We start from the raw sequence: 19,440 nt of genomic DNA, 5'->3' as shown, positions 1-19,440 counted from the left end.
CACTAGAGTGCAGGAGATGAATCAATGTCTGATAGTACAAACGATACATGCACCACGTGAGATCTTGTGGGCACGTAGCACATCCCCAGTGCGAAGACCTCTGATAAGCAATCTCCATACAAAAGCTTTCCCTTCATAAGAAATCTTGGACCTCCACAATTGAAGGAATCTAACCCGCCACTTCACTTTGCTATCCCAAGCATACCAAACTTTATTGGCTTTCTCAATAACCCATCTCTTATCCTCTACCATCTTATGGTAGATCTTATTAGCCAACCTTTCCAGAAAATCATCAGGTTTCAAAAACATCCAATCCTACCATGGGAAAGCCAGCTGAAAAGCAAGTAAAGGATTATAAAGCTGAAGCTCCTACTATAAGGTCAACTAAATGTAGCTATAATCTCTGGGCACCTAAAAGCATTGGCATGTGTGACGGAAGGAATAAAAACGAAATGAGCTAGGAATAACATCATCACCCATCCCCCCCCCCTCTCTCTCTCTCTCTCTCTCAATACACTATACACACTCCTCATACACAACATACCCATACTCTCTCTCCTAGTGATGGAGGTGGAGTTCAATCCATGTTTAGAGAGAGGTAGATCAAGGGCAGCAGGACAGACTAGATTCAGATGAGGATTCTCTACACTTGACAAGATCTTCACCTTCAGGGGCATGATTGAGTATGCTAATGTGAAGAAGAAGAGACTCTATTGTTGCTCTATAGATTTCCACAAAGCCCTTGATACAATTCCATGAGATAGACTACTACAGAGGCTGCAAACACCACAGCCCCATTGGACATGATCTAGGGCATCTATGCACTGTATGAGAGGGTGGTAGGTAGGGTAAAATTCCGAGGACAACTTTTGAACATGGTCTGTACCACCATTGAAGTGAAGCAAGGATGTCCCATCTACCCTACACTCTTTGGACTCTACATCAATGAGATAGAAGACCACATCACACAACAAGAAGGTGATGTTAGTCCATTGTTCTAGTCTCTGATGCACAGAAGAGTCTACACCAACATCTCCATATCCTTCACGACTTTTGCACATAACTTGGATTGATGGTTAATCTTGAGAAGACTAAGATCCTAATATTCCATACATCAGCCCCAATGAGGAGGAGATCAGTCTTCACCCTAGGAGTAGGACAGCTCAAGGTTGTGGACTCGTATGTCTCCTTAGGGGTCACATTCACTGCATTGGCTGTGATATCCACCACGGCATAGGCATTCAGAGACCAACGCACACGAGGATATGCAGCATTGGCCATGATGAAGAGATAGTGCCATCAGAGACATGCTCCTACAAGCCCCACAAACGGAGGTGGCTATTTGATACATTGGTCACACCAACCATGATATATGGTGTACCTATTTGGACCCCTCGTCTAGCTACGTACCCATGGACACAGATTGAGAGACCACAGGTCATCATGCTCTTGCGGATGATCCACAGCAAACCATCAATACCACATGAGATTATTAGAGGTGAGTTTGTTGCACCCCCCATGATAATGGAGGCCCTTTTTCAAACCATTAGCTTCATACATAGAGTATGTGACATGCATCTAGATAGATACCTAGGAGAGCCTTTGAGGCCTCTCGATAGCTAGCTCAGGCAAGACATGAGGCTTCATGGTATGCACACATCTAGTAGTGGCTCACAAGATATGGGATCGACATGGACCACCTCCCCCCCTTTTAGTATGATCCTGACTTCCCCCTTCATACACCTCTCCCACACTTAGAGGAACTTGGTCATGCGACAGGACCTTTACCAGCTATATATAGCACACATGGATTTCACCCCAACAGCATCTACCACTGAGGATGTCGTACTATAGACATCACTTTATGAGGACTACAAGGGATGGCTTCATTGTGATACCCGGATACCCAGATGTATACATGCCACATGAGATGTCAGTAGCCATTGGCCAACTCAGAGTATCCTCTCATCAGCTTGGGATTGAGATTGAGAGGACAGCCCACATTCCCAGAGCAGATCCAATCTGCAGACTATGCCAAGAGGATGCGGAGAGGGAGGAGCACTATATCTGCATATGCACAGTCTATGGCATAATTTGAACTAGATACACCATGCTATTTGGGAGGGATACCTCCTTAGACTAGCCATGGAGTCCCCAAACCAGGGCCACCTAGGCCAGTTCTTAGTCGAGACTCAAAGACTCCGCACATCATTATTACAAGCAGGCAATATATAGAGAGGGAGATGTCAATCACAGCTTACAAATTTCTTGCAGACAAAGACTCCACACACAGCAGCCACACAAAGGGGTGACAGTTCAGACAGATGAGGACATCAGAGCAGCATGCCAACCATGGATATAGGGATTTCACACACAGATGCTACACCAGAGAGATGAGGGAGATCCTGCGACATGAGCAACAAATGACAGAGCCAGAAAAGTACTAGTGCAAAGTTTTAGGTGGCTTAACACCATCTGCACGGCCTGAATACAGCTGGCTTTCAGCTCTAGGAATATTGATAGGTACCAATAATTTTGCCAATCACTGTGGCAATCACTGTTTCATTGTCATGAGCTTGGACGCTCACACCCATGGAACCATATTTGTTATTTCATGGTTTCTTATTTTACAAACCTGTTTCCCTGCTCTCATCTCCATATGAAAAAGAAAGTTACATGCATATGACTATGTAAGAAAATCAGATATAGAAAAGTCCAACAGAATTTGGATTCTTCACCCAATAAAGTATTGGATATTTAATAAATCCCAGGAAGGGATTGGACTCATGGATCCTACCTTGGTACTTAAGCAGAACCCTTCACAGCAGTTATCCAACAATTTTTACATAGTTCGAAACCATGAACCTACCATGTTAAGAGAAGCCAACCAAGCAGTTTGATCACTACCTTGCATTGATATGGAACTATTCTGACATACCTTGAAAACCTTTTGTTAAAAAATTTCTCAAAAAGTCCATGAATCCTTCTATTCAGGCATTACAATACTAACAGGATACACAATCAATTTAATCGTTACTGAAAGCAAAAGTTACTTTAGCCCATGAATCCTCCTACCCAGGGATTACAATACTAACAGGATAGACAATCAATTTAATTGTTACTAAAAGTAAAGTTTTTAGAAAGAATCATACTTGCATAACACCAGCAGCACTTGGCAGGTCCTGCAGAAACAACATAAATATTCAACCAATCCCTGTCCCTTTCCCTCTCCCTCTCTTCTTCCTGGACTTCCCCCGCACTCTTCACAGAAGACAAATATCTTGAACCATCCAATAATATACTTATGAGGATAAAAATGCATGGGGCCCAAGTGAACAAATTTAACATGCAGCAACTGATTAAAAGGCTTCTGTTTTCAAAGAAAAGAGACATTCAATAAATAATCACCTCAGTTGAAAAGACGTCGGTGAAGTTACAGTACAAGCCATGTATAGGGCAGCCAGCTAATGTCCCCGATTCACTATCATAGTCTCAGATGTACCATGAAACACCATCCTAAGGGATCTCCTCCATACCTCCTGGGTCAATCCCACAAGCAATCCCTTTGTGTCTCCCGTGTCTCTCCAGATTTGGCCCAACCCACTGGAATCCAACATAGCCTGTCAATCTCAGGCTCCTATGTGCTACTAACCTAAAGAAGAAACCTTCCTGTGCCTGATGTTGCCCTCTAGTCTCCTCTAGACCTAGGTCAAGGAAGGTGAAGAGATGCCCTGTTTGTGCCAGTGCTGGGCAGTATTTGCCATCACTCTAGTCCTGCTCAACTAAATCCTCCTCCCAAAGCTAGTGGTCAAATATGCAAACAATGAGAGGTCACAAGGTTCTTCAAGAAAAGGGTCCCTCTATAACCACTCTTCTGGACCACACTGTAATCCTCAAAGGGGTCTCCTCAAATAAGTCCAAAGTCTCCATCCATCCACAGTGCAACTTATCAGGTCAAGATATAGGTACTATCACCGATTGCAATTAACGACTCCTCTTTTGAAGCAGGCTTATTAATTGCATCTTCTTGTTGTAGAGTTCATTTCTTCTTCTAGAAAGCATGCTTCAAAGCCAACTAAGGTGGGACAAGGAAAATATGTAAGACTTGCAGCAAATTTATCATGCTCTAATGTGTAAGGTGGGCAGAAAATTTATCATACTCTTCACATGTAGCATTGATGAAATCCTCAAATGACTTTAGCAACAGCAGCAAGGCAGGTTAGCAAGCTGTTCATCTCACTGGTATATGACATACAATTTTCTCTTTCCAGAGAAAAGATCATTCTATCAATAAATCCCCTCAAGACATTGAACCAAGAAACACCATCCTAAGGGTTCTCCATATCTCCTGGCCCTAGGACAATCCTATATACAATGTCCCTACATTTCCTCCTATCATCTTATACAGGTGACTAGATCTTTGCCATAACCAAGCCAACTATTACCTTCCACGCTCTTGTGTGCTACTAACCACAAAAAGAGTGAGATCATTCTAGATCTAAAACTCCCCTCCAATCTCCTCCACAAGTTAGCAAGGAAAGGTTTTGTGATTCTATGTGCCATCCAAGGCATTGCAATCACTCTAACCCTGCTTGTCAGTACAATTCCTAATCTGGTGTGTGTCTAAAGAATGAGATACCCCTATGTGCCTCTGGAAATGGATCTCTCCAAACCCACTTTCCAAGGTTCCATTATAACATTTGAAAGAGGTCTCCTCCTAAACTCCCAATGCCTCTAGCCATCCGTCATGCATGTCACATGGTCTATGTCTAGATACCAAGTCCTTTCACAAGAAATCAATGTAGATTTTTGAGCATTTATATGAAGGCCCAAGGCTAAACCAAAGAAACACCAAATAACCATTGCCCGTCCACATTGGCCTTGTCAGCCTGAGAGAGAACTATGAATCTATGATGAGGCATCACTATCATCATCATCATCAGAATCATCTGAGTGCTCATCAAGAGAGTGTGAAGATGACTCCTCGACATTGGATGATGAGACACACTCATACTCATCCTCACTGATGAGGTTATAATCATCATCAAATGATAGCTCCCTAGGTGGCAACTGTATAGGCAAGAGAGGAATGTTATCATGAGGCACAAGATATGAGCTACTAGAGCCCAGCCTTACATATGTCTGCAAGCCACTCGAACCACCCCTCCTTGATGGTGGAGGGCATCGAATGACCATGCCCCTGCTACCACCTACTCGAACTCCTCGCCCACGAGCACACTCACTGCGAGTGTCACGAGTATCTACTACTATAAGCTCTCCATAGAGCTTTGCAAAAATCATCTCCTCCCCCAAGGAGAGCCTCCCTTTTATAGGCTCCAAGAGCTTCTCTTCTTGGAGAGAGACTTCAGTGCCAAGATTGGAGAGGTTGATCTTCATGCAAGATGTGGTTATTCCAGGACCTACTCTCCAACACCAATTTTGGAATATCTCTCCGTGCGTTGCTCGGATGGAAAAATGTCCAATACAAAAGTTGTGGATCTCGCCATTTATGATAACTCGCGTGGGCCATTTTTTAAGATCGGCTTTCAATCGCGAGATATTTTAAACATGGATTCACCATGTCTATTATGACCCCAAATGAATGCAATGCTCATTACACACAAGTAATCATTCCCAAGCATCCTCAGATGCACACATAAATACATATACACAATGTTAATGCACTTCCTCTTTTTAAAACTCAATCCATCTTCATTTATGTGTAACTGCTTAGTTCTTGTGTACACTCTTACACTTGGCAGACACTTCCTTCCCCCCTCATAACTTGTACTGCCTGTACCAGATATCCCCGTCACAATGCTCTGATCACCCCATTAAGTGATGCATTAGAAATAATTGTCTCTAAATGGTCTCATGGCCATGCTAGATCATCATCAACACTTAAAGAAAAGTGAAACATTAATTCATTGACATAAATTTACTAAACATAAAATTCATAATAAGCAATCAATTTAGTAACATCATTGCATCGTTGCTTGCTTGTGTGCAAGGAAGCTCCATGATTAAGTCCATGGCTATACTTTCCCAAGTCTCATTGGAGTGGCCCAAAAGAAATATCTTTCCAATGCTTGAGTAGTGGATAGAATACCCCTGTGTCCAGCATATGGAGATGCATGTGCTTCATCCATTACCTTGTGTTGCAATGATAATGCTACACAAATTTCTTGATGATGATACAAATAACCATCTCGAATCGAGTAAGGTGTAATTGACTGACCTGAGTTAAGCTGATCCCATATGGTTGAGAAGCGGAATCAGTTACATACATTTTGGGTAAATCCACGAACTCATGATGGTAAACATTTGTGATTGCATTCACTCGAGGTCGTTGTGATACAGTATCTACTACCACATTCTTAGTTCTAGACATGTGAAGGATTTGAAAGTGAAACATAGATAAGAAATTTTTCCAACGCATCTGTTTCTCTGAGAGCTTCTTTCGAGTGAGGAAGTATCTTAGACTTTGGTGATTTGCTTTAATAACAAAATCTACACCAAGTAAATAGTGTTTCCATACTTGAAGAGCATGTACCACCGCCATAAGCTCTTTCTCAGATACTGGAGCATATAGCTTTTAATCCTTGAAGCGTCGGCTCTCAAATGCTACTGCATGATGCTCTTAGTTAAACAGAACTCCAATGCAATCCCCAAAAGTATCGCAGTGAACTTCAAAAGGTTTTTGAAGATCCGGAACTATGAGAACTGGTTCTTGAGTCACAAGAAACTTAATTCTTTCAAAGGCTTGTAGTTGCCTTGATCCCCAATGAAAAGGCATTCCCTTCTTAGTAAGGTCATGTAGAGTAGATGCAACATATGCAAAACCTCGTATGAACCTCCTATAGCATGAACATTGGCCCAAGAAACTTCTAACTTCATGTACAGAAGTAGGTGTAGGCCGTTCAACAATGGCTCGAATCTTCTCATGATCCATTCTCACCAAATTGTGAGAAACAATATGGCCCAAGTAATGAATTTCCAAAAGGAAAATTTCACTCTTCTTAGCATTGACCCGTAGTCTATGCTTACGAAGCTCTTGAAAAACAACAAATAGATGTTTTCTATGCTCTTCTTCAGACCGTGAAAATATTAGAATGTTATCAAAGAAGACACATGTAAACTATGAGTGAGATCTGAAAATTCTCTCCATTCGATTGAATGTGACGAGTGCATTAGTCAAACCAAATGGCATGACTAAGAACTCATATAGTACAAACGTTGTACAAAAACCTGTCTTATGAACATCTTCACGTGCTATACATATCTGGCCCATAGTTACAAGGAACGAGGAACGGAAATGGAAATGGGACCCCCCGAAACGAGGGAAACGCCTAAAGTTAGGGAACGGGAATGGCATATATATATATATATATAGAGAGAGAGAGAGAGAGCTCATAGATTAAGTTAGTTGGAAGATTGTAAATTGGTTTATCTAGTAGCATGGTGGAAGTGAGAAGGGTGGCATTATATGCTAGGTACAATATGGGACAACTAGATTATCGGTAGTAGTATGGTAGGCATTGAAAAGGTCATGTTTGACGTGCCAATTTAGTGACCTAATGGATCACGCTTTTCAAGGGGGAACCAACAACACAATTAGTAGCAACATGATTAGTAATCATATGTCACACACACCCACACATGCACAAGTGTTTGCATATATGTGTGTGTATGTGTATTTGTCTCATGTGTGTGTCTCACCCACTCACTCACTCTAGCGGGCAGGAGAGACGGGGGGCCGCAAGCCAGGTGGGCAGGAGAGGCAGGAGTAGAAAGGGCCTAGGCGAGGCGAGCGGGAGCAGGCGGGCGGGGCAGGCGAAGTAGGCGACAGAGGCGGGACAATCTGAATCCAGGGAATGGCCATCCCAAACAAGGAACGGCTGCCCGGAACGGCCCAGAACGGGCAGGAACGGGGCTGGGAACGGGTAGGAACGTTCCATGGGCGTTTCGCTAGTAGACACATGCCAGAATGCATTAATCCGTTCCTAAGGTCCGGAACGGATGTTCCCTGTTTCTATGATCCGGTCATAGCCGCTCTTAAGATCAATGCAACTAAAGATACTAGCCCCTTGCAACTTATCCAAGTTATCATCTATCCTTGGGTTAGGAAAACGATTCTTGATTGTGATGTTGTTCAAAGATCTATAGTCTATGCATATACGGAAAGAACCGTCTTTCTTTTGAACAAGTAAGACTAGAGAGCAGTATAAAGAAGAGCTAGGTTGAACTAACCCTTTTTCCAACAGTTTGCTTACTTGTTTTAGGATCTCCTCTTGTTGACTTGCACTTACTCGGTAAGGCGGTTGGTTAGATGGTGAACTTCTTGGGATAAGATCAATTGTGTGATCTTCCGAGCGCTTAGGAGGTAACTCTTCTGAGAGTGAATCACCAAAACAATCTTCATATTGTTTAACAAAATCATGGCTAGCTTGATCAATTAAAGAGAGGGGTTCTTTTAAAGTCTGAGACTTAGAAGCATTAGTTAGTATTGTGTATTCATTAGAGGCATGAAGTGCCCTTGAATCATTAGCTTCTTTTGACTCTCTCACAAAAATCAGGTACGTAAAAATAGCTTTCTTCATTTCTTTAGAAATGCTAACATGACTAACCATTGGTACAGGCCAATCTCCAGCATCAGCAATGCATACTATGTTCCGACGCAAGGGTCGTCTTAACAAAATCGGAAAGAGGTCTAATCTTATAATGCCAAGGCATACCTAAGATAACATCACAATTACCAATGGGTGCAAGTGGAAAAGATTCTTGGTTACGGTAATCTCCAATTCTACAATTCAACTTTCCCTCGATAGGAGTAGAATTGGTTGTAAGTAGAACATGATCCAATTGGTATTCCCAATCGATCTAGTGGAATTTATAGCCTTTCAGTAATATCTGCTGATACAAAAGTATATATGGACCCTGGATCAAAGAGTATCAAAACTCATTGATTGTTGAGTATTCCCCAACCCTTTAAGAGTTGTCTCTTCTTCTCATTTGAATGAGTGTTAGCTTACACATTCGGAATAGAATTTGAGAATGGCAGAGGAGGAGCTTTAATCACATTTACTTCCTTCCTTTTGCAAGGACAATTAGGCTTCATATGCCCTAACTCACCACAAAGAAAGCACCTTCCTTCCTCTTTGTACTTTTGTATCTCAGAGGGTGAGAGATACTTGCGCTTCTTCTTATTACCCTCTAACTTTGAATATTGGTCATGGATAGAGGTAGGTCTTCTTCGATTAGTCCTCTCTCTTGGATAATCATAGAGCTGCTCTTGTCTAGCTCTATAAGAACTCATCTCTAACTTTTGAGATATACCAAGTGTATGCAAACTTTCAACTATGACAGCAGACTCCATCAATGCGAGATAAGGTTTCATGTGGATACACCTTCATGGTTCTGTGTAAATGAAGGAGCAGGCCAACTTCAAACTTCCTTTTCTTCTCTTCATCGTTAATCTCCATGAAAGGAGTAACCTTGAGAAAAGTAGACCAAAACTTTTCCACATAACTAGTAACCTTCTCATGCTCTTTCTGGCCTAGCCGATCCCACTCCTTCTTGACATCATTCTCAAAATCAGAAGGTAAAAACTGAGTATAAAACTTCTTCGTAAAATTTTCCTAAGTCGTAGGTTTCCTTCCCTCCAAAATGAGAGTCAACCACCAATTGCTAGCTGTGTCTTTCAAGTACATATCTACATGCCTGAGCTTGGACTTTTCTAAGAAATTACCATCAAAAAAAGTAACTTCAAATTGCCTGACAAAGGCTAACGCCTTAGCAGGATCTCTCTTACCGAAGTAAGAGTCATACTTTATGTCCCTATCCCACAACTTGAAAGTCTTAGTCTTCTTAAGCTTGCTCCTCTTATGGTCCCTCTTTGTCCTCTTGCGAATTGCACGAGACTTAGAACCAAGAGAGTAGGAACTAGAAGATGATGAGAAGAAGGAGAAACTTGAGTAATCAGGGGAGTAGCTGGTTGCTGAGGGAGATGACTTCCTTCTTATCCGCCTCACTCGAGGTGAGGTCTTTTTACTCTTCTTGACCCCAGATTCCTTCTTCCTTCTAGAAAGCTTCTCAACATTTGGATACTTGGCACCTTCACCATCAATTGGTGAAATGGTGCTTCCTCCAGTATCACCATCTTATGGAGGATCCGCTTCTTCATAAGTAGCTTCTTCCCTTGCCCTTAAGTTGTCAATCAATTGACGTACTTCGAGACTCTCCAACAAGCTACAAGACTTTGTCAATTGAGCTTGTAATTGCTCACTTGTAGACACTTCATCAGTTGCCATCTTTACCTTCTTCTTGCAAGGATCGCCTTTACTTTAAGAAAAGCAAAGAGACCTTCCCTGATACCATTGTTATAAGATCCAAGATACATGCTCAACCTTCTTATATACCTAAAAGATATATGGTGAATATTATACTGACGCAAAGAGAGAATAGATGAGAGAAAAGAAAGATGTAGAAAAAAAGAGAGAGAGATAGAGAGATTGACAACACACTAGGGACTAGAAGATGGGCCAGTCTCCCCCCTTGTGGAGTTATATTATTGACAAGGAGCAAGCTCCTCCGTTACACATAAACCAGTTCTTGACTAGTAGATCTTGAGAATAAGATTATGGTTCCTTGCACGGTATACAACCGGCTAACACTTACATAACTTGGAAGTTGGCACCTTTTGATCCTTCTTGAGTCTCTCCTTCTCTCTTACACAATATGTATAGGGATCTCCTCTTGGAGTATGATTTCAGCAGAGCTTCCGCAAAACTTGCACAACTCTAGGGTTACCGAGCTTGAACTTACACAGATCCTTACACGGTATACAACTGGCCAGCACTTCCACAACTCGAAAGTTGGCTCCTTTGATCTTCTTGATTTCTCTTCTTCTCTCCTACACAATATGTGTGGGGCTCGCTTCTTGGTGCTTGATTTCAGCAGAGCTTCCGTAGCACTTTGTGAGACTCGAACCACCTTCTCTCCTCCTCTTGCATACATACAAAATGATGCTTCCTTCACCTCCTCCACACCCAAGGAGAGCCTCCCTTTTATAGACTCCAACAGCTTCTCTTCTTGAAGAGAGACTTCAGTGCCAAGATTGGAGAGGTTGATCTTCATGCAAGATGTGGTTGTTCCAAGACCTACTCTCCAACACCAATTTTGGAATATCTCTCTGTCTGTTGCTCGGATGGAAAAAAGTCCAACACAAAAGTTGTAGATCTCGTCGTTTATGATAACTCGTGTGGGCCGTTTTTTGAGATCGGCTTTCTATCGCAAGATATTTTAAAAATGGATTCACCATGTCTAGTTTAAGAAAAGCAACTTTTTAAACTTTATTCTTAACTTATGGTCTATGCAACCACCTTGAGCCATAGATAAGGAGAGTTCATTAGATTGCCTTGGGCCTCAACCTTAAGATTGACTTCCACACAAAAGCTTGTGTCATCTTAGACCTTAGGAAGAGAAAATCACTTCTCTCCTCACTTCCAAAGGATCACGTCTCTCGTCTTTCTTAGTGAGAGAATTACTTCTCTTCTTAATTCATTAAGAGAGAAAAGACCTTAAACCTTAACTTGTAAGGGAGAGGATGGCCCAATGAATGCAATGCTCATTACACACAAGTAAACGTTCCCAGGCGTCCCTGGATGTACACATAAATACATATACACAATGCTAATGCACTTCCTCTTCTTAGAACTCAATCCATCTTCATTTATGTGTAACTCCTTGGTTCTTGTGTACACTCTTACACTTGGCAGACACTTTCTTTCCCCTTCATAACTTGTACTGCATGTATCAAATATCCCCGTCACTGATCACCCCATTAAGTGATGCACTAGGAATACTAGTCTCTAAATGGTCTCATGGCCGTGCTAGATCATCATCAACACTTAAAGAAAAGTGAGACATTAATTTATTGACATAAATTTACTAAATAGAGAATTGGTAATAAGCAATCAATTTAGTAACACATTTGCTCTCTGACTAGTCTGACTCATCCATCAGAAGATCTCCATATTGTCCGTTGGTAGCAGTATGGAAGACGAGGATGATAAAGATTAATGATGCTGAAGAGAACCCTAAGATTGCCTTAAACAGGCCATTGGAATACTCTTATCAGTCCTGACCAATCTGACTTGCCACCCAGTCTGACAGGTCCAACCTGTCTGCAGTGTTCATGTAGAGGCCCTGTACAAGAGGTGACCTGATTGATATGGACAGCCTCCAACTGGATTGTAAGCTTGTTCTTAATATTCTGATCTCCTATTTGCATACTTCAATTTCCTTTTTCATTTCATTTACTTTGTTACTTAAGCCCCATAGTCTTTATAGCCCTATCAAGGCATCAACTTTGCTAACCCACCCCTCATTCCCAACCCCTAATTTATATATTTATTTATTTATTTTTAAGATCTTTATATTACCTTTAAGCGTGGATTAACAATTATGACAGGTCGATCACCTGCTGCCATGACCATGGCTTGTAAATCCTGTCAAAACATAAAATGGAAATACTTAGTAAGCAACAAAATATGGATCCTAGCACAGGATTCACCCAATGTAAGGAGCTGTAACACAATTTAAAAGGAAACCCAAGCTTCTTGAGATCTTGTCATAAACATGTACAGTAGCCATCACCTATTTTTTCATATAGAATGTGACTCCAAGCATGTTTGTACACAAATTAGCACAGATAAATCTTGACATAATTCCAGAAGCTTAAGGAGAGGAAAGTCACTCACATCAATAATACAGTTTCCAACAGCATTTTGAGGTGCCATGAGGACAAAGACATCATCATTATCTGTTACTTGACTTGCCCCTGTGAAAAGAACATTTAATTTCCTCATCATTGTATTGCTGCACTACTAACTACAGAACAACCACACCTGTAAGAAAGTAAGAGCAGTTATCCTCTGCTGTAAGTGGTATAGTATGTATAATACCCTTGTAACATCAAGCAAAAACCAGCTTTGTGTGCATCACTTGTAGCCACAATGGTGTCAGTTGCTGAAATACAAACCCAATATAGGAGCCAAGATATCTCCATTCAATGGTTTTCGATTGTCACACTCCCAAAGTACAAAGCACTTGGGCTAATTTATGAGAACTCCAAGGTCGAAGCCAACAAAAACATATAGGTCTGAATCAAAGGCCCTAAAGTTGCATACCTAAATAAACTGCAGTGCTATTGGAAAATTCTACTTTTCAAAACTCATACTTTGCAGTAACTCCCAGCCAGGTTTATCAAATAGTGGTGATGTGATTCTAGCTGAAGCTAATGCCCGTCATGTCATGCTGCTGCCCCCGCCCCCACCATCGTGCCAGCTCTCCCCTGCCTGCTGCCTCGTGGCACACTGTCCCCCCCCCCCCCCCCCCCCCGTGGCGCACCTGCCCCCCACTGTGGAGCGCATTGTTCTCAACAAGGACATGCAATAGAAACCTCTGGTCAAACACCAATGCATTCTGTGAGTGCCCCCCAGTCAAACACCTTGTGCATCGTTCTCTCTAAGGAACAGCTCTTAGCCATCTATTCCACAGAGCTCGAGTTGAAAGAAACAGCGATCTTTGGTCAGGTCATAGGACACTCCCCATCTAGGGCCCAACTTCGGGATTGGCTTCACACCACGCTGTGCATTGGCACAGCGCAAATCGCGGAGGCAATTCTCATGGGTCAAGGGATCTTCATGTTTCAACTCACCTCTGCAGACACAGCTCGTGAGCTAGTGGATAGTTCACCCTATGCCTCCACGAAGGGGGTCATTTACATGCTTCCTTGGTACAATGGCTTCACAGTGGAGGCATTCGCGCTCCATAACAGGTTTCTTAGACATCCGGTCACAGTTATTCCTGCCTCCTTCGCGAATGCAATGACAGTCGCAGGAGTCCCAAAGGTACACGTGGCATAGTTAAGCGAAACGACCCCTAATCAAGTCCGAAACACCGAAACTTTTGATGATCCTAGCGAAACATGTTTTGACAAATGAAGCATTTCAGCCTTCTCGTTTTGGCGCCACCTGGAGTTTCAGGCTGGGTCCGGAACGTTTCGCGAGACGTTTCGAGACAAGACGGTCAAATTTTGGCAATACATTTTTTTTCGTTAAATTTGACGGTTGGAACTTTTTACATAGCGTTCTATGTCATTAATGAAACATTTCGTTCTGACCTTTAATGTTAATGTTTCAACTTTTTAAAAAAGCTTTTTTTTCATTTCGTATTATTCTTCCCGTATGAAGACGATGGAGCCACGCATACTCCACCCTTGCCATGAAGTCGACCAGTGTAAGGGACTCTAGAGCAACAAATTCGAATCTCCCTCTTTTAAGTCGCTGATGCCAAATAGGGAAAAACAACCCGGAAGAAACAACCCTCTCTCTTCATGTTTCTCTCTCTAACTTCGCACCTACCTCATCAGCAGTGAATCGAATGATGTCTCTGCACTATGCTGTAACCAAAACTAATAAAGGACCCCAGCCGAGTGGCCCACACAATGCAGAGGCTGCAACAAAGAATCCTCTCTCTCTCTCTCTCTTTTTTTTTTTTTTGTAAATCTCTCTCTCTCTCATAATGAGGACTCAAACCATGTAAGCCCAACTAAATGAAACCCCAAGAGAGAAAGAGATGACCCAAAGTGACTATTGGTGGCAGCAAGTTAGCATCGTTGGGTCCTACAATGGCAAGGCGGGTGGAGCAAGACGCTTTGAGTGTCGCTTTTGTGGCATCAAAAGAGGTGGAAGTGTTGATCGAGTGATGGCGCATCTCCTTAATGTCCCCGGCCATGATATCAAAGGTTGCGACAAGATACCACCAGAGGATCGTGGTCGCATGGCAAGGGATGTCAAGATGTATCTTGAATCTAGGCCCCCAAAGGACACTCACGTCATCCGAGCATCAATGCCTTCAACTACAACAGCCACTAGTGAAAGTCGAGCTCATGAGAGCGGAGCAAATCAAACTACCACTTTTCCTACGACTGCAACAAGCAGCGGAACACAAGGTACATCATCCATCCCTCCTGGAAACAAGGCAATTTGTTCACTGCATGGCACCCACAAAGGAAGGCTCAAGTAGATGCAGTTGTCGCACGTTTTTTTTTTTCATAAGGAATTCCATTTAATGTGGCACGATCTCGTTTTTTTAAGGAGATGGTTTTTGAAATACCCCTGTTTGGCCCTTCCTACAAACCTCCCTCTTATGATACACTATGTAAAAAACTTCTACAAGAGGAAGTGACCAGCGTAAAGGCTGTCATCACACCAATTAAACAACAGTGGGATACCTATGGGGTGAGTCTCATAGGTGATGGTTGGTCTGACATACACAGCCATTCCTTCGAAGGTGTCCTTGCTGCATGTTGTGGCAAGCCTCTATATATAAAATCCACGGAGTGTGGTACCCGGCAAAAGACAGCTCATGTCTTATGTGAGATGTGGGCTAAGAGTGTTGAGTATGTTGGACCCAAGAATGTAATTCAATTTCTCTCTGATGGAGAGGTGACAAATAGGGCTGTAGGTGCCTTACTAGAGCAACAGTATCCCCATATCACATGGAGTCCATGTATGGCCCATTGTCTTAATAATTTATTGAAAGACATTGGAGCATTAGCATGGATCAAGAGTACAATCGTTAGAGGCAAGGAAATCATTTCTTTTGTCACCCGCCATCATTTCTCTCTAGCCTTCTATAGGCAATTTGCCAAAAAGGAGCTACAAAAATATTCAAAGACCAGGTTTGCCTATAATTTCCTTATGCTTCGTTGGCTATACAACATGAGGCCAGCTTTAAAACAAATGGTCACTAGTCCATCTTGGGCATCATGGTCTACTTCAAAGTCAGCTTTGGGCCAGTTGTGCTACACAACGGTAACCCAAGATGAGTATTGGGAGGAAGCAAAGCAATTGCTTCTTCTATGCTTACCCATGGTAAATCTCTTGCGGCAAGTGGATGGTGATGTACCGTATATTGGTAAAGTGTACGAAGCAATGGATCGTCTCATTGAAAACATCCGTGCTCTTAATCTTGCTCCACCCAAGAAACAAGAAATTGAGGAACTTGCAATCAGCAAATGGAACCAATACTACTTAGCACTTCATTGTGTTACTTACAATTTGGATCCAGAGTTCCAACACAAGGGAAAGCAACTCCAGTCGGATGCTGAAGTAACTCGAGGCTGGAATACCACACTTCAGAAATTGGTGGCAAGTCTTGAGGAACGTCGAGAAATCAAATTTCAACTCGCTAACTACCGCAACAAAGAAGGCATGTTTGGTTGGCTTGATGCGCAGCGTGATAGGTAATTCACAAAATTGCTTAGTTTTTCAATTTATATAAAGTTTTAATACAGCTTTTCTAACTAAACATTATTTTGGACTGTTGTAGATTCCATGTAGGTGCAGTTACATGGTGGGAAAACTATGGAGCTGATTCTCCAAAGCTGCAAAACTTGGCTATCAAAATCTTAAGTCAAGTTTGTGCATCTTCTGCACTTGAAAGACTTTGGAGCACATTTAGTCATATACACACCAAGAAGAGAAACAGGCTAGGCACTCACAAGGCTGATGATTTAGTCTTTGTTAATGCAAACTTGCGTTTGCTAACAAAGATGAAATCTGAGTATACTCGTGATCTTTATATTGGATTTCATAAAGATGAAAACAATCCAGGTTCCATGCAAGAAGCTGAAGATGAAGAGGAGGAGGACACTGATGAAGAGAATCAAGATAATGAAATTAATGAGGATGACGAAGAGGAAGAGATTCTAGATGAGATGGATGTTTGATGTATTTGTATTTTCTTTTTGCTTCTTCTTGACATGTCATTTGTATTTCGCTTTTCGTTCTTGATGTTTAAACTCAGCCTTTATATCTTTGATCTTTTGTACGTTTGGCCTTCCCTTAGAAAGATGTTTTCATTCTATATATTCCAAGTTTCAACCTTCAGCTTTAAGTTCTTCAATACTTCAATATTGATAAATTAAGCTTTCTTGCAAGTCTTAGAATCTTTTTAAGTGGAATACTACATAGTATGAACCCCTCGTATCTCCTTGATGACATGGCGTTCTCGTTCCTGTTTTGCCCCTTCTAAAAATTAACATTCCCGTTCCTGTCTCTGTTCCTATTTCTGTTTCCGTTCCGACATTTCCCGCAACTATGACGTGTGGCAGTGAAACATACAAAGAATATACCAAAGTTTCTGGAGATTGAGGCAAGCAGACACTCTTTTAGGCAGCAAGTTATTGTGACTGGGCAGCCAGGGCAGTGCCTACATTGCCATGACTTTGGGCATCAAGCAGCAGATTGCACACGCTTCGGAGCCAAGGCGGCTCCACTGACAAGCCCACAAGTGGACGCTGACGATTTTACACGGGTCCAAAGACGACAAAGACGGCGACGGCAAGAGGGGCCGCAATCAACCCCTCAAGCAGCTGGGAGTAGGAGAGCGAGCATCGGCCCCCCAGCAGAGCACCCCGCAGCCCCCCCTTGCTCGTCCCATCCGGCAAGACCACAAGCCAGGCGGCACAGGCTACCTCACCCGAGATCCCACAGCCCCCACATCCACCCCCCCCCCCCCCCCATGGTTCCCCCTCCGACCCTAGCCCACAGGCCCCCTCTTCCAGGGCCACCACCTCCCCCTACACCCACCTCGTACCTCCGACCACCCCACCATCCCTCGATCTTCCTCCTCCCCACCATCTCCCCCACTAATCAATCTCCTTGATTCTCGCCCAATACACGTGACCCCCCGCCCATCCCCCCCTTCCCACAAGAGGTGATGAGCCCCATATGCCTACATCCTCCACTCACTAGAAACCTAGGCCCCCCCCCCCCTCCCCACACAACCACCAGCTCATGTGTCCCTACCGCCTATCACACTTTCCCAAGATAGACGTAGCTACTACCACAAGAGTTCTTTCGCAATGGTCCATGGTCCTACCTGAGAGTTGCGGAGCGCAGAGAGTTTCCACTGCCTCTAGAGGTAGGGATCTTCATGGTACGCAAGTCAAGGAGCGGCAAGGTCCATTTACTAGCACCACCGAATGGACCAAACTATGCTTTCTTCCTTCAGAACTCTCACTCAAGAGACTGGACGATGACACAAATAGAAGAGGTGGTGAAGAGTCAGGTGGCAGACCACATCTCCCAGTGGATGGGAAAAGGAGGACTAGCACTCTTCTCCCAACAATGGCTTGGTTGCATGATGGACATTAATTCGTGGGCTGGTGCCGAGGTCCCACATCTAAGCATTATCTTTCAAGACCCTCCATAGTGGAGAGCACCGATGGATGTGATCGAGTGGCCCCTGGCACAAGCGGCCCGTTTCTACCAGTGTACAAAGTCACACCTCTCAGTTTGGCTGATAGATGCTCTGGTGGTACCACCTGGAGCATCTATCACCCCCATGGTCCGCCCAAGGGCAACCATGGGGGATTGGAGTTCACCGTCCAAGCCTGCAGCAGCAAAGCCTATCCGCATGCCCCATAGCTCTTTTTGGTGTTATACTATAGACCAGATTTTCTGCGCAGTCATATGCTTAGAATAGCCATCTCCTCAAGAACACATCCTTAATCCTACCTCATGCACGAGGCTTGAGCAAACTGACAGAACACAACATCAGTTCCTAACTAGTAAATTGTCATATCACACATGTAGCTTTGGATCACATCATTTCAGTAACACGTCTCATCACATTCTAATCTCACATGAGGTACATGTAACTCATCATCATGATCCCATATAGAAACTTCTTCCATTGGCATGCCATAAGTCATATCATAGCCTATTCCACAACTGAACATCCACTGGTGACTGGAGACTGCTGACCAGACTTTACAGCACCATACACCAGCCAGTAGCCATTATCCTTGCAATTTACATCTGCCAAATCAGTTCCACCACTTTCAATTACTCATCATGTCAATGCCATATGGCATATAACTAGCTACTAAAATGGCAGTAAAGAACTCTCAAGCAAATTCAAGAGCACGCTTCCATCTAAATTGTCAACATTTTTGAAGTTCTACCTTCCGCTGCATACATCCTTTCTGCAAGAAGATTTGCAAGTCCAGGCTATAGAGAATGTTTTGCACCCAGAGAAATAGTCCCTGATATATTAAGGGATTTTCTGGAATCATGTGCACTCCTGGACAGGTAAAACTAGTTGCAAAAACAAACTTTCCTTCATACGGATTAGGCAAGCTTTTTTGTTTTCAGGTAAAAACCTGCAGTTTTTAATGGATACGGACATTTCTGGCTGCACAAGATATTGGCTGTGTGGACATTACAGCACCTTGGAACCACACAATCTTTGGTGATTGTTTGACCCATACCTTCTTTAAGAATTCCGTACACTACTTACTATTTGACTGCTTAAGGCTTCAAGATGCTAAAATGAAGTTCAAAGCCTTGTGTTTCCCACTGCTTC

At 42.9% G+C, this 19,440-nt stretch overlaps 2 protein-coding genes across 4 annotated transcripts in view; one reads left to right on the top strand and one right to left on the bottom strand.

Annotated features, from left to right (window-relative positions):
- Positions 1 to 19,440, bottom strand: part of LOC148025356 (adenylate kinase family protein) — a 174,725-nt gene that overhangs the window by 115,907 nt on the left and 39,378 nt on the right. For all 3 annotated transcript variants that reach the window (XM_087692416.1, XM_087692415.1, XM_087692417.1), the window contains 3 exons: positions 12,762 to 12,841; positions 12,444 to 12,509; positions 3,153 to 3,182 (listed from right to left, as the gene is read on the bottom strand). In XM_087692416.1, coding sequence (XP_087548542.1) covers positions 3,153 to 3,182; positions 12,444 to 12,509; positions 12,762 to 12,841 — 176 coding nt within the window. The remainder of the gene's footprint in view (positions 1 to 3,152; positions 3,183 to 12,443; positions 12,510 to 12,761; positions 12,842 to 19,440) is intronic.
- LOC148025357 (uncharacterized) lies at positions 15,045 to 16,798 on the top strand. Its single transcript, XM_087692235.1, has 2 exons — positions 15,045 to 16,312; positions 16,399 to 16,798. Exons 1-2 carry the CDS (start codon positions 15,165 to 15,167, stop codon positions 16,796 to 16,798), a joined length of 1,548 nt encoding a protein of 515 aa, XP_087548361.1. The 5' UTR covers positions 15,045 to 15,164.

Source organism: Lygodium microphyllum, chromosome 14 (genome assembly GCF_053477565.2).
Source record: "Lygodium microphyllum isolate KBCC chromosome 14, Lygodium_microphyllum_v1.1.10, whole genome shotgun sequence".
Lineage (NCBI taxonomy): Eukaryota > Viridiplantae > Streptophyta > Polypodiopsida > Schizaeales > Lygodiaceae > Lygodium > Lygodium microphyllum.
The sequence above is the reverse complement of the archived record's forward strand: the minus strand, read 5'-3'. Positions and strand labels throughout refer to the sequence as shown.